This window comes from Oncorhynchus mykiss, chromosome 25, assembly GCF_013265735.2.
Source record: "Oncorhynchus mykiss isolate Arlee chromosome 25, USDA_OmykA_1.1, whole genome shotgun sequence".
Taxonomy (NCBI): domain Eukaryota; kingdom Metazoa; phylum Chordata; class Actinopteri; order Salmoniformes; family Salmonidae; genus Oncorhynchus; species Oncorhynchus mykiss.
This window is the reverse complement of record NC_048589.1, coordinates 42,868,733-42,888,468: the sequence shown is the minus strand read 5'-3', so window position 1 is coordinate 42,888,468 and position 19,736 is coordinate 42,868,733. Positions and strand designations below refer to the sequence as shown.

The window sequence follows — 19,736 nt, the reverse complement described above, 5'->3', positions numbered from 1 at the left end:
TTTTGTATATAATGTTGCTTATGATCGAAAATAACTTCTGGTCATCAGAACTGCGATTACTCCAGTCACCCAAATCACAGACTGTTCTCTCTGCTACCGCACGGCAAGCGGTACCGGAGCGCCAAGTCTGGGACCAAAAGTCTCCTTAACAGCTTCTGCCCCCCCCCCCCCAAGCCATAAGACCACTGAACAATTAATCAAATGGCCACCAGGACTATTTACATTGACACCCCCCCTCCACTAAACTCACTGTTTATTATCTGTGCATAGTCACTTCACCCCTATCTACATGTACAAATGACCTTGACTAACCTGTACATTAACTCGGTACTGATACCCCCTGTATATCGTCTCGTTATTGTTATTTTATTGTGTTACTTTTTTAATGATTTTTACTTTAGTTTACTTGTTAAATATTTTCTGAACTCTTTATTGAACTGCACTTTCGGTTAAGGTCTCTACACCTGTCGTTTTCGGCGCATGTGACAAATAAAGTTGGATTTGATTTGATTCATTAATTTACCGCCTGGTGATGTCTCCAGGCGGACCAAAAGTCCATCCCACCAAAACAGGATGAAATTTCAGGTCTTATCAAACAGCTCTTACACTTAAAGGGCATTATCATAGTTTTCACAATTTCACAGTATTTTTACAACCTCTAATATATAACACAGGAAAATCACATTTTTGACTGCACTAGGCCTTTAAGAACATACATTTTAGGTTAATAATATTACATTGTATTACACACCACAAACTTATTCCACAGATCCATATGTGAAAATGTGTGTTTAACCTGTTGTTGTTAGTAATATTAATAAGATATTCTTTGTTTTTTAAAATATATATTTTTTATATATATATTTTGAGATATAGCCGCAGACTCCGTGTCAGTACCTCCGTGGACCCCACTTTGAGAACCCCTGAAATAGGGTGCCATTTTGAATGTAGGCTGTGTGAGTTTCTATAGGCTGTGGTGAGTTTCTACAGGCTGTGTGAGTTTCTACAGGCTGTGTGAGTTTCTACAGGCTGTGTGAGGTGAGTTTCTACAGGCTGTGTGAGTTTCTACAGGCTGTGTGAGGTGAGTTTCTACAGGCTGTGTGAGTTTCTACAGGCTGTGTGAGTTTCTACAGGCTGTGTGAGGTGAGTTTCTACAGGCTGTGTGAGTTTCTATAGGCTGTGTGAGTTTCTACAAGCTGTGTGAGTTTCTACAGGCTGTGGTGAGTTTCTACAGGCTGTGTGAGTTTCTACAGGCTGTGTGAGTTTCTACAGGCTGTGTGAGTTTCTACAGGCTGTGTGAGTTTCTACAGGCCGTGTGAGTTTCTACAGGCGTTTCAGGACCCGTTGAGTCTGTGCCATACAGCCACCACCTTCTCGGGGTGAGACATGCTATCCCTCCACTGCTCTGCTGCTTCCTGCGTTGGGCTGTCGAAGCCAAGGTGAACCTGCAGAAAAATGTACGTTGTTATGCAATTGGCCTAATCTTCGAAACGCAAACACTCCACGTGGTTACTGGTGTGTGTGCCAGCGAGATAGGCAGAGCATTTGTGTGCATGGATAGTGGCAAGAAGAAGAAACGTCGTACGGAACAACAAAGTCAAACAGATTCAGTACGTTAAGCCGTTATCACCTGTCCGAGGAAGTGTTTTCGTCTGACAGAGCGGCGGCTGTACAGTTTGACTGACAGCAGGAAGCTCTGGTCCAGAGTCAAGGGGAAGTAGAAAGACTCAGTCCAGGTCAGCTGACCCCCGGAGGACTTCAGGACGTGAGTCTTCTTCTTCATCACCACCCTGCCCAACAGCTGCATCTCTATCTTCACAAAGAACGCTGTTTCACAGACGAGGAAGGAAGGGACACACACACACACACACACACACAAACACACACAAGCAAAATGGTTACTCGTTAGCCTCGGAAGCCCAAGGCTTCTCACATACCAGACGGGATTTGTAAGGATGGCCACTCAAGACTATTCATCATTAAAATAATTTCAAATGTTTTCGAAGAATGATGTACGTGAATGGACATGTAGGTGGTCAGATCCAGACCTGGGTTCAAATCCTATTAGATATATTTCTAAAACATTCAGTATTTGCTGCTGTAGCCTGCCCGGAGTGCCTGGTTGTGGCCAGGGTTGGCACTTGTTGGACTTTACATCGAGCACAGCTACATTAATTATTATTTTTATTAAATAACATTTTGAACCCATGTCTGGTCAGGTGAAATAGACACCTACCTTGCCTGAGTGGAGCAGGGAGGTTCTGGGCAGCGAGGACCTGCAGTTGGATGCGTCCGTTAACAGGCTGGAAACAGGTGGCCAGGTGCAGCTCAGCGTGACACACCTGGAGAAAGACGGACAGGATGAAGAGGAAAACCTCAGACACTGGAGACTGGACACATTTCCTACCAACAACCTCACGTTGCTAAACACACTGGTGCCATCCCCCAAACGCCTGTACTTGGTTAGGTAGCTAATGCGGCGTGACAACTACGTGATTTGGAGGTATGGTAACGCCAGACTAGGTAGCGACGTGACAACAACATGATTTGGAGGTATGGTAACGCCAGACTAGGTTGCGACAACGTGATTTGGAGGTATGGTAACGCCAGACTAGGTAGCGACGTGACAACTACGTGATTTGGAGGTATGGTAACGCCAGACTAGGTAGCGACGTGACAACTACGTGATTTGGAGGTATGGTAACGCCAGACTAGGTTGCGACGTGACGACAATGTGATTTGGAGGTATGGTAACGCCAGACTAGGTAGCGACGTAACAATTCCCATCCGAAAGACAGCACCCTACACAGGGCAATGTCCCCAATCACTGCCCTGGGGCATTGGGATATTTGTACATATTAAAAAATAAAAAAAATAGTGAACAGGGTGCCATTTGGTACGCATCCAATGCTGCATCAGAGAGTTGGCTCTTATACAGATGTAGGATCGTAATTTGATCACCCTGTTGCAGGCAAAAATTCCCCTGCAATGCAGGACATGTAAAACTTAGTGTATTTGAGGTTTAAAAAGGTTTCTGAAGTTTGTAATTTCCACTTTGAAAGTTCAGACTTGATTTGAAAACGGTATCAACCCGTTCAAAAATGTCCATTAATTATAATCCACATTTTCTGTTGCCGTATGATTATTTTCCAGATGCAGCTCAAATTAAGATCCTACATCTGTACCTCAGATGCCTATAATGTCCATTAAAAACCATTATTACACAAGGCTATTTCTAAATAATATTATTGCATCAATTGCTTCTAACCGTTTCTAAATCACCTGATCTCCGTCAACAGCTCTCCACATAAATGAGCCTATAACCCCCGTCAACAACTCTCCACATAATGAGCCTATAACCCCCTCAACAACTCTCCACATAATGAGCCTATAACCCCCGTCAACAACTCTCCACATAATGAGCCTATAACCCCCGTCAACAACTCTCCACATAATGAGCCTATAACCCCGGTCAACAACTCTCCACATAATGAGCCTATAACCTCCGTCAACAACTCTCCACATAATGAGTCTATAACCCCCGTCAACAACTTTCCACACAATGAGTCTATAACCCCCATCAACAACTCTCCACATAATGAGTCTATACCCCCATCAACAACTCTCCACATAATGAGCCTATAACCTCCGTCAACAACTCTCCACATAATGAGTCTATAACCCTCATCAACAACTTTCCACACAATGAGTCTATAACCCCCATCAACAACTCTCCACATAATGAGTCTATACCCCCATCAACAACTCTCCACATAATGAGCCTATAACCTCCGTCAACAACTCTCCACATAATGAGCCTATAACCCCCGTCAACAACTCTCCACATAATGAGTCTATAACCCCCGTCAACAACTCTCCACATAATGAGTCTATAACCCCCGTCAACAACTCTCCACATAATGAGCCTGTAACCCCCGTCAACAACTCTCCACATAATGAGTCTATAACCCCCGTCAACAACTCTCCACATAATGAGTCTATAACCCCCGTCAACAACTCTCCACATAATGAGTCTATAACCCCCGTCAACAACTCTCCACATAATGAGTCTATAACCCCCGTCAACAACTCTCCACATAATGAGCCTACATAAAGGCTTTTTTTTAAAGATGCATGTATTGTATCCACTGTTTCAAATACACACTCTTCGTAGGACAGGTTAGTCTATTTCAGAAAGAGGGATACAACTAAAGGGAAGCTCAACACCCTGACCTTGACTACCTGAAATTTTGACCTTTGACCCTAGATGTCATTTATTTGACTCTTATGTATGACTCCGTCTAAGGCCTGTGTTATCTAAGGGCTTGGTTGGGTGCCTTAAGAAACTGCAAATAAGCCAGTGCGTCATAGTTGGGCAGTAAAAGGAATCATGAAAGCAGCAGCTGGGACCAAGACGATACTCCCAGTGAACAGGTTGGTGTTTAGAGGGATACTCCCAGAGGACAGGTTGGTGTTTAGAGGGATACTCCCAGACGACAGGTTGGTGTTTAGAGGAATACTCCCAGAGGACAGGTTGGTGTTTAGAGGGATACTCCCAGAGGACAGGTTGGTGTTTAGAGGGATACTCCCAGTGGACAGGTTGGTGTTTAGAGGGATACTCCCAGAGAACAGGTTGGTGTTTAGAGGGATACTCCCAGAGGACAGGTTGGTGTTTAGAGGGATACTCCCAGAGGACAGGTTGGTGTTTAGAGGGATACTCCCAGAGGACAGGTTGGTGTTCAGAAGGATACACCCAGAGGACAGGTTGGTGTTCAGAAGGATACACCCAGAGGACAGGTTGGTGTTTAGAGGGATACTCCACTGACAAGCTAACTAGTGGCTGCAGGTTCGTGAGTGAAAACTTGGGCTTTTTTTCTCAATGAAATTCACTGAATAGAAAACAGGGACTAAATATATAACTGTGCATTCGGGAAAGTATTCAGATCCCTTGACTTTGTCCACATATTCTTACGACAGTTTATTCTAAAATTGATTAAATCGTTTTTTTTCCCCTTGTCAATCTACACACAATACCCCATAATGACATCACAATACCCAATCATGACATCACAATACCCCATAATGACATCACAATACCCCATAATGACATCACAATGCCTCATAATGACAAAGCAAAAACAGGTTTTTAGAAATGTTTGCAAATTTATATATAAATAATGAATAAATGAAATATCACATTTACATAGGTATTCAGACCCTTTACTCAGTACTTTGTTGAAGCAACTTTGGGGAGTTTTTGGGGAGTTTCTCCCATTCTTCTCTGCAGAACACCTCAAGCTCTGTCAGGTTGGATGAGGAGCGTCGCTGCACAGCTATTTTCAGGTCTCTCCAGAGATGTTCGATCGGGTTCAAGTCCGGGCTCTGGCTGGGCCACTCAAGGACAGTCAGAGACTTTTCCCGAAGCAACTCCTGCGTTGTCTTGACTGTGTGCTTAGGGTCGTTGTGCTGCTGGAAGTAGGGCTGGGCGATATGGCCAAAATATGATATCACGGACGGTATGACGGTATTTTTAGTTTTTCAATAATAAAAGTTCTACCTTTTGCTTTTATGAGTAGGGAGTGACCCCAGTGTGCTTTATGAGTAGTGAGTGATCCTAGGGTGGCAACACATACAGTTGAAGTCGGAAGTTTACATACACCTTAGCCAAATACATTTAAACTCAGTTTTACACAATTCCTGACATTTTAATCTGAGTAAAAATTCCCTGTCTTAGGTCAGTTAGGATCGCCACTTTATTTTAAGAATGTGAAATGTCAGAATAATAGTAGAGAGAATGATTTATTTCAGCTTTTATTTCTTTCATCACATTCCCAGTGGGTCAGAAGTTTACATACATTCAATTAGTATTTGGCCTTTAAATTGGGTTGGGTCAAACGTTTCGGGTGGCCTTCCACAAGCTTCCCACAATAAATTGGGGGAATTTTGGCCCATTCCTCCTGACAGAGCTGGTGTAACTGAGTCAGGTTTGTAGGCCTCCTTGCTCGCACACACTTTTTCAGTTCTGCCCACAAATGTTCTATTGGATTGAGGACAGGGCTTTGTGGTGGCCACTCCAATATCTTGACTTTGTTGTCCTTAAGACATTTTGCCACAACTTTGGAAGTATGCTTGGGGTCATTGTCCATTTGGAAGACCCATTTGTGACCAAGCTTTACCTTCCTGACTGATGTCTTGAGATGTTGCTTCAACATATCCACATAATTTTCCTGCCTCATGATGCCATCTATTTTGTGAAGTGCACCAGTCCCTCCTGCAGCAAAGCACCCCCACAACATGATGCCTCCACCCCCGTGCTTCACAGTTGGGATGGTGTTCTTCGGCTTGCAAGCTCCCCCTTTTTCCTCCAAACATAACGATGGTCATTATGGCCAAACAGTTCTATTTTTGTTTCATCAGACCAGAGAACATTTCTCCAAAAAGTACGATCTTTGTCCCCATGTGCAATTGCAAACCGTAGCCTGGCTTTTTTATGGCGGTTTTGGAGCAGTGGCTTCTTCCTCGCTGAGCAGGAATTGAAATACATCCACAGGTGTACACATTGACTCAAATGATGTCAATTAGCCTATCAGAAGCTTCTAAAGCCATGACATTATTTTCTGGAATTTTCCAAGCTGTTGGAATTGTGATACAGTGAATGATAAGTGAAATAATCTGTCTGAAAATTATTTGGTTTTAAATTTACTTAAGCATCAAAAGTAAATGTCATTTATAAAATATACTTAAGTATCGAAAGTAAAAGTATAAATAATTTCAAATTCCTTATATGAAGCAAACCAGATGGCACCATTTTGTTTTTTGTTTTTCAATTTACAGATAGCCAGGGGAACACTCCAACACTCAGACATCATTTACAGATAGCCAGGGGCACTCTACAACACTCAGACATCCTTTACAGATAGCCAGGGAACACTCCAACACTCAGACATAATTTACAGATAGCCAGGGGCACTCTACAACACTCAGACATCCTTTACAGATAGCCAGGGGAACACTCCAACACTCAGACATAATTTACAGATAGCCAGGGGAACACTCCAACACTCAGACATCCTTTACAGATAGCCAGGGGCACACTCCAACACTCAGACATCATTTACAGATAGCCAGGGGCACTCTACAACACTCAGACATCTTTTACAGATAGCCAGGGGAACACTCCAACACTCAGACATCATTTACAGATAGCCAGGGGCACACTCCAACACTCAGACATCATTTACAGATAGCCAGGGGCCCACTCCAACACTCAGACATAATTTACAGATAGCCAGGGGCCCACTCCAACACTCAGACATAATTTACAAACAAAGCATTTGTGTTTTGGTGAGTCTGCCAGATCAGAGGCAGTAGGGATGAACAGGGATGTTCTCTTTATAAGTGTGTGAATTAGACCATTTTCCTGTCCTGCTAAGCATTCAAAATGTAATTAATATTTTTAGGGTTCAGGGAAAATGTATGGAGTAAAAAGTACAGTATTTTGTTTAGGTATGTAGAGAAGTAAAAGTTGTCAAAAAATAAAAAAAGGTTGGAGTCATTAAAACTCGTTTTTCAACCACTCCACAAATTTCTTGTTAACAAACTATAGCGTTGGCAAGTCGGTTAGTACATCTACTTAGGGCAACATGCTAAGAAAAGGCAAACTAGCTGTTTGCTGATGTAAGAAACACAAACTAATATTGTAATTATAGAACGCTAGTGGATTTATATTAAGAAGCAAAGTGAAAACAGCATTGTTGTCGTCAACATTGTTCCATGTGCTGCATTGACCATGTAGACTGAACACAAGTGTCTCGTGGTTGAGGAACATCAAATGCTGCCCCTTGAGTGACAGGGGGCGTGGCTAGGTCTGTGTGGAAAGAGCGGAGAGAGATGACTCAAGAAGCAAAGTACTTGGTGGAGTTCTGCAAATATTTTTGTCCTTCTGGAAGGTTCTCCCGTCTCCACAAAGGAACTCTGGAGCTCTGTCAGAGTGACTATCGGGTTCTTGGTCACCTTCCAGACCAAGGCCCTTCTTCCCCAAATGCTCAGTTTGACTATCGGGTTCTTGGTCACCTCCCTGACTCATTTTTACACGCTTCGGTGTGACTCGGTCGGTTGATCAAAATCCACAAAGTTCCAATCTCAGGCCGGACACTCAAAACCACAAGGCCACTGAGTTGGAATACATTTTCTAGTCATCCTTTCTATGCTGTACAACTCTATACTCACAGTGGTCTTGGAAAGAGGGCTGAGCTCCATCCAGTGCTGTGTCTCCTCAGGGCCCAGCTGTCTGAGGGAGAGGACACACTCTGCCACCGTTCTCTTCCTGGGGTGGTGGGTCTGCAGCCGGAATACCAGAGCACTGCAACGCAGCTGCTGCAGCCGCAACGTAAACACAAAGGTCTCCATGAAGACTGTGTCCTAGGAGGAGGGAGGGAGGGAGGGAGGGAGGGAGGGGAGGGAGGGAGGGAGGGAGGGAGGGGAGGGAGGGAGGGAGGGAGGGGAGGGAGGGAGGGAGGGAGGGAGGGAGGGAGGGAGGGAGGGAGGGAGGGAGGGGAGGGAGGGAGGGAGCAGAGATAGAAGATTAGGACGGTACTCCACTCTGACTAGTACCTGGTAGATTAGGACGGTGCTCCACTCTGACTAGTACCTGGTAGATTAGGACGGTACTCCACTCTGACTAGTACCTGGTAGATTAGGACGGTACTCCACTCTGACTAGTACCTGGTAGATTAGGATGGTACTCCACTCTGACTAGTACCTGGTAGATTAGGACGGTGCTCCACTCTGACTAGTACCTGGTAGATTAGGACGGTGCTCCACTCTGACTAGTACCTGGTAGATTAGGACAGTACTCCACTCTGACTAGTACCTGGTAGTATGTTATCAGAGAGGATCACATTATTTCTTCACTTACTCGTAGAACCAAGTGGAGCAAAAAGCATCGACAGTGCAAATGGAGGAATCCTGTTCTCACTTAATTTCCAGCCATTGACTCTTCAGGCCTGCAACAGCTCAGCAACAGAAACACTGCGCTCGATAAGAGGCTAAACTACCAGGGAGAACTAAAAGCCAGTGACGTGGAGCTCAGAGGAGATCTCTCTGTCTCTCTCTCTCTCTCTCTACCTATCTATCTATCTATCTAGCTATCTATATCTATATCTATTTTCCTTGGTTTTGGGGTGGCAGGAGAGTTGGACTAGTAACCGAAAGGTTGCAAGTTCAAATCCCTGAGCTCTCGTTCTGCCCCTGAACAGGCAGTTAACCCACTGTTCCTAAGCCGTCATTGAAAATTTGTTCTTAACTGACTATATAAAGGTAAAATAAATAAAAACATCTGGGCCCGTATCCACAAAGCATCTTAGAGAATGAGTGCTGATCTGATCTGTCCATATAATCTTATTCATTCATTCTGATCTAGGATCTGTCCATATAGTCTTATTCATTCTGATCTAGGATCTGTCCATATAATCTTATTCATTCATTCTGATCTAGGATCTGTCCATATAGTCTTATTCATTCTGATCTAGGATCTGTCCATATAATCTTATTCATTCTGATCTAGGATCTGTCCATATAATCTTATTCATTCTGATCTAGGATCTGTCCATGTAGTCTTATTCATTCTGATCTAGGATCTGTTCATATAGTCTTATTAATTATGTCTAGGATCTGTCCATATAGTCTTATTCATTCTGATCTAAAAGGCCAAACTGATTCTAGACCAGCACTCCTACTCAGAGACGCTTTGTGGATACATGACCAGGTTAGCCAATGTAATGCCCAGGGGAGAGGATGGAAGAACGTTAGTTGCCAGAGAGAATAACTTTTACTTTCTCCCAGACAGACATCTAGACAGATGTTAAATAACTTACCGGAGATCCTTCCTTGACGGAGCTCTTGAACTGTACTGGTTTGCTCATAGTGATGATGCCTTTAAAGCTCATCTTCTGATGCTCACTGCTGTTCTGAGCGAGCGACACATCCTTACACTGAGAGAAGGAGAGAAATAAGACTTAGAGGTCTGGCTACAGAGTTAGAGGCCCGGCTACAGAGTTAGAGGTCAGTCTACAGAGTTAGAGGCCCGTCTACAGAGTTAGAGGCCCGGCTACAGAGGTAGAGATCCGACTACATAGTTAGAGGTCTGACTACAGAGTTAGAGGCCCGTCTACAGAGTTAGAGGCCCGGCTACAGAGTTAGAGGCCCGTCTACAGAGTTAGAGGTCTGACTACAGAGTTAGAGGCCCGTCTACAGAGTTAGAGGTCTGACTACAGAGTTAGAGGCCCGTCTACAGAGTTAGAGGCCCGGCTACAGAGTTAGAGGCCCGGCTACAGAGTTAGAGGTCTGACTACAGAGTTAGAGGTCTGACTACAGAGTTAGAGGTCTGACTACAGTTAGAGGTCTGACTACAGAGTTAGAGGTCTGACTACAGTTAGAGGTCTGACTACAGAGTTAGAGGTCTGACTACAGTTAGAGGTCTGACTACAGAGTTAGAGGTCTGACTACAGTTAGAGGTCTGACTACAGAGTTAGAGGTCTGACTACAGTTAGAGGTCTGACTACAGTTAGAGGTCTGACTACAGCGTTAGAGGTCCGGCTACAGAGTTAGAGGCCCGGCTACAGAGTTAGAGGTCTGACTACAGAGTTAGAGGTCTGACTACAGAGTTAGAGGTCTGACTACAGTTAGAGGTCTGACTACAGAGTTAGAGGCCCGGCTACAGAGTTAGAGGCCCGGCTACAGAGTTAGAGGTCTGACTACAGAGTTAGAGGTCTGACTACAGAGTTAGAGGTCTGACTACAGTTAGAGGTCTGACTACAGAGTTAGAGGTCTGACTACAGAGTTAGAGGTCTGGCTACAGAGTTAGAGGTCTGACTACAGTTAGAGGTCTGACTACAGAGTTAGAGGTCTGACTACAGAGGTAGAGGCCCGGCTACAGAGGTAGAGGCCCGGCTACAGAGGTAGAGGCCCGACTACAGAGGTAGAGGCCCGGCTACAGAGGTAGAGATCTGACTACAGAGTTAGAGGTCTGACTACAGTAGGTATCATAGTGTATTTATTATACAGACACATCTAACCAAGTGTCTCAGGAATTCTCTTGTTTTTTGGGTGGAAGTAATTTATTTGTTAGTGTATCTACGTGGTGATCGTATTTTGTGATATGATCAGTCCTTCTAATTTGTGATTGGAACGGAAGTGGCTGTTAATCTACTTTACATTTGAAAAATAAACTCAAAGCAATGATTATTTTTCTTCACTAAAACACTTCTCAGAAGTTAACAGAGTAGTGACTTGTGAGAGAGAGGAGAAATTGAGATGGAGTTTCTGGTCCAACAATCTGAGACAGAGGCTCTATTCAGTCACCTAGCAGGCAGGTACAATGGGCCCTTCAGTCCCCTGGGTAGGTAGGTTCAGTCCCCTGGGTAGCCCCTTCCTACCGCGGCCTATAACCGTACCTGTACCAACGTGATCCACACCTGCTCCAGGGCCTCCTGGTAACTGAGCCGGACACACACCTTCCCCAAGTCTCTCTCATCTCCAGACAACGTGATGGACTCTACAAAGACAGACACATGTCGGTTCAATGGAAAACACCAACAGAGAGACATGTCGGTTCAATGGAAAACACCAACAGAGAGACATGTCAGATCAATGGAAAACACCAACAGAGACATGTCAGATCAATGGAAAACACCAACAGAGAGACATGTCAGATCAATGGAAAACACCAACAGAGAGACATGTCAGATCAATGGAAAACACCAACAGAGAGACATGTCAGATCAATGGAAAACACCAACAGAGACATGTCAGATCAATGGAAAACACCAACAGAGAGACATGTCAGATCAATGGAAAACACCAACAGAGACATGTCAGATCAATGGAAAACACCAACAGAGAGACATGTCAGATCAATGGAAAACACCAACAGAGAGACATGTCAGATCAATGGAAAACACCAACAGAGACATGTCAGATCAATGGAAAACACCAACAGAGACATGTCAGATCAATGGAAAACACCAACAGAGAGACATGTCAGATCAATGGAAAACACCAACAGAGAGACATGTCAGATCAATGGAAAACACCAACAGAGAGACATGTCAGATCAATGGAAAACACCAACAGAGACATGTCAGATCAATGGAAAACACCAACAGAGAGACATGTCAGATCAATGGAAAACACCAACAGAGAGACATGTCAGATCAATGGAAAACACCAACAGAGAGACATGTCAGATCAATGGAAAACACCAACAGAGACATGTCAGATCAATGGAAAACACCAACAGAGAGACATGTCAGATCAATGGAAAACACCAACAGAGAGACATGTCAGATCAATGGAAAACACCAACAGAGACATGTCAGATCAATGGAAAACACCAACAGAGACATGTCAGATCAATGGAAAACACCAACAGAGAGACATGTCAGATCAATGTAAAACACCAACAGAGAGACATGTCAGATCAATGGAAAACACCAACAGAGAGACATGTCAGATCAATGGAAAACACCAACAGAGACATGTCAGATCAATGGAAAACACCAACAGAGAGACATGTCAGATCAATGTAAAACACCAACAGAGAGACATGTCAGATCAATGGAAAACACCAACAGAGACATGTCAGATCAATGGAAAACACCAACAGAGACATGTCAGATCAATGGAAAACACCAACAGAGAGACATGTCAGATCAATGGAAAACACCAACAGAGAGACATGTCAGATCAATGGAAAACACCAACAGAGAGACATGTCAGATCAATGGAAAACACCAACAGAGAGACATGTCAGATCAATGGAAAACACCAACAGAGAGACATGTCAGATCAATGGAAAACACCAACAGAGACATGTCAGATCAATGGAAAACACCAACAGAGACATGTCAGATCAATGGAAAACACCAACAGAGACATGTCAGATCAATGGAAAACACCAACAGAGACATGTCAGATCAATGGAAAACACCAACAGAGAGACATGTCAGATCAATGGAAAACACCAACAGAGAGACATGTCAGATCAATGGAAAACACCAACAGAGAGACATGTCAGATCAATGGAAAACACCAACAGAGACATGTCAGATCAATGGAAAACACCAACAGAGAGACATGTCAGATCAATGGAAAACACCAACAGAGAGACATGTCAGATTAATGGAAAACAAGCTCTTGAACATGAACAAATCCATCTGCATTTGTGCATTGTGAAATTCTTGATGTACATGTGTGTGTGTGTGTGTGTGTGTGTGTGTGTGTGTGTGTGTGTGCGCGCATTGTGTGTGTGTTCTATTTTCCTCCTAAATAAAAAATAATAATTCTGACAAAGTCTGTTAGGAAGTGGATTGTTGTCTTTGTTCTGTTGTCAGGGTTTAGGGTTTCCTTTATATTGGTTACCAAGGCTACGACTGGGGTGTGTGTGTGTGTGTGTGTGTGTAATGGTTACCAAGGCTACGGCTGTTCTCCAGGGAGTCCCTCTGGGAGGACGATGCACTGCTGCTCTGGACACTGGACACACTGTCGTAACGCTACAATGGGACACACACACACACACACACACACACACACACACACACACACACACACACACACACACACACACACACACACACACACACACACACACACGTGTTAGGCCCTGGACACACTGTCATAATAAACACAGAGACAACCTTGCGTGACATTAAAACATGAAATCAACAGGACATGAACAGGATGTTCAAACAGACTGAGTATTATTATCTCTGCATGAATACACTACATATGACACTACATAATACACTACATATTACACTACATAATACACTACATAATACACTACATAATACACTACATATTACACTACATAATACACTACATATTACACTACATAATACATAATACACTACATAATACACTACATAATACACTACATAATACACTACATAATACACTACATATTACACTACATAATACACTACATATTACACTACATAATACATAATACACTACATATTACACTACATAATACACTACATAATACACTACATATTACACTACATAATACACTACATAATACACTACATAATACACTACATAATACATAATACACTACATATTACACTACATAATACACTACATAATACACTACATATTACACTACATAATACACTACATATTACACTACATAATACACTACATAATACACTACATAATACATAATACACTACACAATACACTACATAATACACTACATAATACACTACATAATACATAATACACTACATATTACACTACATATTACACTACATAATACACTACATATTACACTACATATTACACTACATATTACACTACATAATACACTACATATTACCCTACATAATACACTACATAATACACTACATAATACATAATACACTACACAATGCACTACATAATACACTACATAATACACTACATAATACATAATACACTACATATTACACTACATATTACACTACATAATACACTACATATTACACTACATAATACACTGCATATTACACTACATAATACACTACATAATACATAATACACTACATAATACACTACATAATACATAATACACTACATATTACACTACATAATACACTACATATTACACTACATATTACACTACATAATACACTACATAATACACTACATATTACACTACATAATACACTACATAATACACTACATAATACACTACATAATACACTACATAATACATAATACACTACATATTACACTACATAATACACTACATAATACACTACACAAAACATAATACACTACATAATACACTACATAATACACTACATATTACACTACATATTACACTACATAATACACTACATAATACACTACATAATACACTACATAATACACTACATAATACATAATACACTACATATTACACTACATAATACATAATACACTACATAATACACTACATAATACATAATACACTACATATTACACTACATAATACACTACACAAAACATAATAAACTACATAATACACTACATAATACACTACATAATACATAATACACTACATAATAAACTACATAATACATAATACACTACATAATACACTACATAATACATAATACACTACATATTACACTACATAATACACTACACAAAACATAATAAACTACATAATACACTACATAATACACTACATAATACATAATACACTACATAATACATAATACACTACATATTACACTACATAATACATAATACACTACATAATACACTACATAATACACTACATAATACACTACATAATACATAATACACTACATAATACACTACATAATACACTACATATTACACTACATATTACACTACATAATACACTACATAATACACTACACAGCAACAGCTAGACTTCCCCCATATTACACTACACAGCATCAGCTCAACAGCTAGACTTCCCCGATAAGGCATGAGAGCAACTAACAATACAACACACTAAGCATCCAATCACAAAGTTCTGGCCCAGGTTCAACCAGGTACAGGATGTGTTCTAAATGACTCCCTATGTCCTTTATAGTGAACTACTGTTTGTCCAGGGCCCATAAGTCACTACGTAGGGAATAGGGAGCAATTTAGGATGCAAGCCTAATATCAGTACGCTGTGAAACACGTAGTCAAACTGAAGTTTATCACGTTATTTATCACGAGGTTCTGTACGATAGATTGTAATGTTTATCGTGGTTTTTTGGGGGGGGGGGCGAGACATGAGACCAAAAGTATTCATAACAAATACACACAATATATATACCCGGTAACCAACGGTGTTGTTGATGACTGGCGATTACGGTACAATACAATACACCTCATATTACTAATACAGCCAAGAGGACCCCACCCAGACCAGCCCTAACCAAACCCTACATATTATTGTGATTGATTACCACTCCATTCAACACAATCAACAGAGCTTTGCGCCGTCTTTCAGAGGCCGAGAGGTGAGTGACGGTCGATGGAAACCATGAATGTGGCCGAGCGGGGGGGGGGGGGGGGGGGGGTGACGCACAACGACTTTACATGTGGACGACGGGAACACAAAGATATGGCAGCTCATAGGTGGATTTAGGCTTTGGCTTTACGGAGGAGGCATCACACTGAATGTGTCAGAGGTAAACAACACAGGTGGTTTGGCTATTGCATAAACATCCTCACTCACCTGTATGTGGCTGGGAGGGTTGGAGTTGGACAAGTCAAACAGGGATTTGCTCAGATTCCCAGTCGTCACATTCCCACCTGAAAGCCAAACAAACCGTGTTAACGCTAAGATACCTTTTCCCCAAATGTGAAAGCTAAGCAAATAGTTACTAAGACACAGGAAAATCTCAGTAATTTGCAATATGATGATGGGATTCTTTTCTCTTTATGATTTTACAGTACACACCTGATCCACAGGTCCTGGTCTCTCCTCACACATAAACCAATATGAGCTGGTATTACTTTTCTTATCCGTGATATTACAGTACACTAGGGGTCAGGGGTGATATTACAGTACACTAGGGGTCAGGGGTGATATTACAGTACACTAGGGGTCAGGGGTGAAATACAGTACACTAGGGGTCAGGGGTGATATTACAGTACACTAGGGGTCAGGGGTGAAATACAGTACACTAGGGGTCAGGGGTGATATTACAGTACACTAGGGGTCAGTGGTGAAATTACAGTACACTAGGGGTCAGGGGTGAAATTACAGTACACTAGGGGTCAGGGGTGATATTACAGTACACTAGGGGTCAGGGGTGATATTACAGTACACTAGGGGTCAGGGGTGAAATACAGTACATTAGGGCTCAGGGGTGAAATCACAGTACACTAGGGGTCAGGGGTGAAATTACAGTACACTAGGGGTCAGGGGTGAAATTACAGTACACTAGGGGTCAGTGGTGAAATCACAGTACACTAGGGGTCAGGGGTGAAATTACAGTACACTAGGGGTCAGGGGTGATATTACAGTACACTAGGGGTCAGGGGGGAAATTACAGTACACTAGGGGTCAGGGGTGAAATCACAGTACACTAGGGGTCAGGGGTGAAATTACAGTACACTAGGGGTCAGGGGTGATATTACAGTACAGGGTTAGGGGTCAGGGTGATATTACAGTACAGGGTTAGGGGTCAGGGTGATATTACAGTACAGGGTTAGGGGTCAGGGTAATATTACAGAACAGGGTTAGGGGTCAGGGTGATATTACAGTACAGGGTCAGGGTTATATTACAGTACAGGGTTAGGGGTCAGGGTGATATTACAGTACAGGGTTAGGGGTCAGGGTGATATTACAATACAGGGTTAGGGGTCAGGGTGATATTACAGTACAGGGTCAGGGTGATATTACAGTACAGGGTTAGGGGTCAGGGTGATATTACAGTACAGGGTTAGGGGTCAGGGGTGATATTACAGTACAGGGTCAGGGGTGATATTACAGTACAGGGTTAGGGGTCAGGGGTGATATTACAGTACAGGGTTAGGGGTCAGGGTGATATTACAGTACAGGGTTAGGGGTCAGGGGTGATATTACAGTACACACCTGATTCTGAGCCCCGGGGACTCTTTTTCAGATTGCTGTGTCGTGTTGTTCCGGGAGACATGTTGGGGGAGGAGTCGGGGTTATAGACTATGTGACTGGCCCCTGACAGCTCCGCCTTCCTCTCTGCATAGGTGCTCCTGGCTGAACCTGGGGCACATAGAGGTTAGAGGTCACAGGTCAGAAGTTACATAACACATTCCCTAAACCTGGGATACACAGAGGTTAGAGGTCACAGGTCAGAGGTTACCTAACACATCCCCTAAACCTGGGATACATAGAGGTTAGAGGTCACAGGTCAGAAGTTACATAACACATTCCCTAAACCTGGGATACACAGAGGTTAGAGGTCACAGGTCAGAGGTTACCTAACACATCCCCTAAACCTGGGATACATAGAGGTTAGAGGTCACAGGTCAGAAGTTACATAACACATCACCTAAACCTGGGATACACAGAGGTTAGAGGTCACAGGTCAGAGGTTACCTAACACATCCCCTAAACCTGGGATACATAGAGGTTAGAGGTCACAGGTCAGAAGTTACATAACACATCACCTAAACTCGGGGTACACACAGAGAGACTATTGCCATAATCAATACAGTATGTACATTATGATATTAGCAATAAAACATTAATTTATATACATTTTCGCTCTGAGAAAAGCCCAGACAATGGTGGTTGTAAAAAATGTCCACATTTGTGACAGTAAAGACACTGATTGATTGACTTGATACATACTGTGTAGCCCTGGTGTCTGGTAGCCGAGGTAACGTGATCCTCGTGGTTGGATGTAGGAAGGTTTGAACGTGGGGAGGACAAAGGGGATCTCTTTTCCATCCAAGGGGAGTTTAGAGAGGAGATAGTCCTCTGATACCCCTACACCCTTCCTGGGGCCACCTGAGATAGCTCTGGCAGGGGGCATCTTCATTGTAATCACTACAAAGTAGAATAAACCATTATTTTTCCTCAGAGGGACTTCCGTTTACTACGTAGTAGACATCCATCACATGTTATGGACGGGGCGGCAGGGTAGCCTAGTGGTGAGAGCGTTGGACTAGTAACTGAAAGGTTGCAAGTTTGAATCCCCCAGCTGACAAGGTACAGATCTGTCGTTCTGCCCCTGAACAAGGCAGTTAACCCACTGTTCCTAGGCCGTCGTTATAAATAAGAATTTGTTCTTAATCGACTTGCCTGGTAAAATAAATCAGGCTGTAGACTATGTGGTACTACATTAAAAATAGATCAAAAATAACACAAAGAATAGAGGCTAATCAATGTATTTTCTTTAATAAACATTTGATGATATAATAGGCCAAGGAGTAATCCAATAGGCTATTTATTTATTTTTTATATGTATAAAATTAACAATTTACTACCTTGCTGTTCTATCTCGGCGTCCTTGCCTAGGAAGGTCTTGCAGCAGTTCTTGATGCATTCCATTGCCATGCCTATAATAGAGTCGTAATCAGAGTACACAACAGAATAAACAGCAGCACGAAGCCAACTGTATTACCGCTTGAAAGTTTCTGAGAATTTACGTTCAAATAACTGACTGCGATTTATCTTTCTGACGACAGAATAGTTCAAGAAATGAATTGACAGGAGTCAGCTATATCTTCTGATGAGAAGAGATACATAGGTAGAAACGATTCCTAGACATTTCAGCAATTATTATCATCTCACAATAACCACATTAACCAAACTAAAACAAATGTATAAAAACCTGCTAAAAACCTGCTAAGCAGATATTCCCGCCCCGGGAAGACGCACAACTTCTTTCAGTACTTCTCTATAGAACAGCTGGAATAGTGGGTATTCTCCCAAACTGTCCTCGTCCTTAACTTCCACTGGAACCACAGACACGTTTTAGGTCCTAGTGCCCGTCGAGTTTAAGGCTGGTTGGTTCTGTTGACATGGTTCCTCTCCCTCCGCTAATGCCCTTCAACGAGACGTTCTCAAGATGAACAAGCTTCCTTCTCCAAAAACAAAATTAATAATAAACATGTGCAGGAGTCTCAATTGCTTCCTTAATAAAGATAAAGAATGGTATAGTCTGTTCATGTGATCTCCACGTTATAGTCTATTCATGTGATCTCCATGTTATAGTCTATTCATGTGATCTCCATGTTATAGTCTATTCATGTGA

At 42.4% G+C, this 19,736-nt stretch overlaps 1 protein-coding gene across 3 annotated transcripts; it reads right to left on the bottom strand.

Annotated features, from left to right (window-relative positions):
- Window positions 1-324: 324 nt before the first annotated feature.
- Window positions 325-19,488, bottom strand: LOC110504345 (tandem C2 domains nuclear protein). Of its 3 annotated transcripts, none has more exons than XM_036962986.1 (12): window positions 19,325-19,488; window positions 18,967-19,038; window positions 18,329-18,526; window positions 17,591-17,737; window positions 16,226-16,302; window positions 13,469-13,550; window positions 11,454-11,554; window positions 9,876-9,992; window positions 8,230-8,376; window positions 2,237-2,342; window positions 1,631-1,827; window positions 325-1,445 (listed from the first exon to the last, which is right to left on the bottom strand). In XM_036962986.1, exons 2-12 carry the CDS (start codon window positions 19,034-19,036, stop codon window positions 1,335-1,337), a joined length of 1,353 nt encoding a protein of 450 aa, XP_036818881.1. In that variant the 5' UTR covers window positions 19,037-19,038; window positions 19,325-19,488; the 3' UTR covers window positions 325-1,334. The 3 variants fall into 3 exon arrangements, with proteins under 3 accessions (XP_036818881.1, XP_036818880.1, XP_036818879.1); XM_036962985.1 differs by having other exon boundaries at window positions 327-1,445; window positions 8,230-8,421; window positions 19,314-19,487; XM_036962984.1 differs by having other exon boundaries at window positions 327-1,445; window positions 8,230-8,421; window positions 19,325-19,487.
- Window positions 19,489-19,736: the final 248 nt, after the last annotated feature.

Excerpts from the sequence above, each read along its gene's own strand:
- LOC110504345 (XM_036962985.1), bottom strand. The coding sequence starts at position 19,036 with ATGGCAATGGAATGCATCAAGAACTGCTGCAAGACCTTCCTAGGCAAG. Across the intron at positions 16,303-17,590 it reads TCCCCGGGGCTCAGAATCAG|GTGGGAATGTGACGACTGGG; the intron begins GTGTGTACTGTA and ends TTTGGCTTTCAG. Across the intron at positions 13,551-16,225 it reads ACCCTCCCAGCCACATACAG|CGTTACGACAGTGTGTCCAG; the intron begins GTGAGTGAGGAT and ends GTCCCATTGTAG.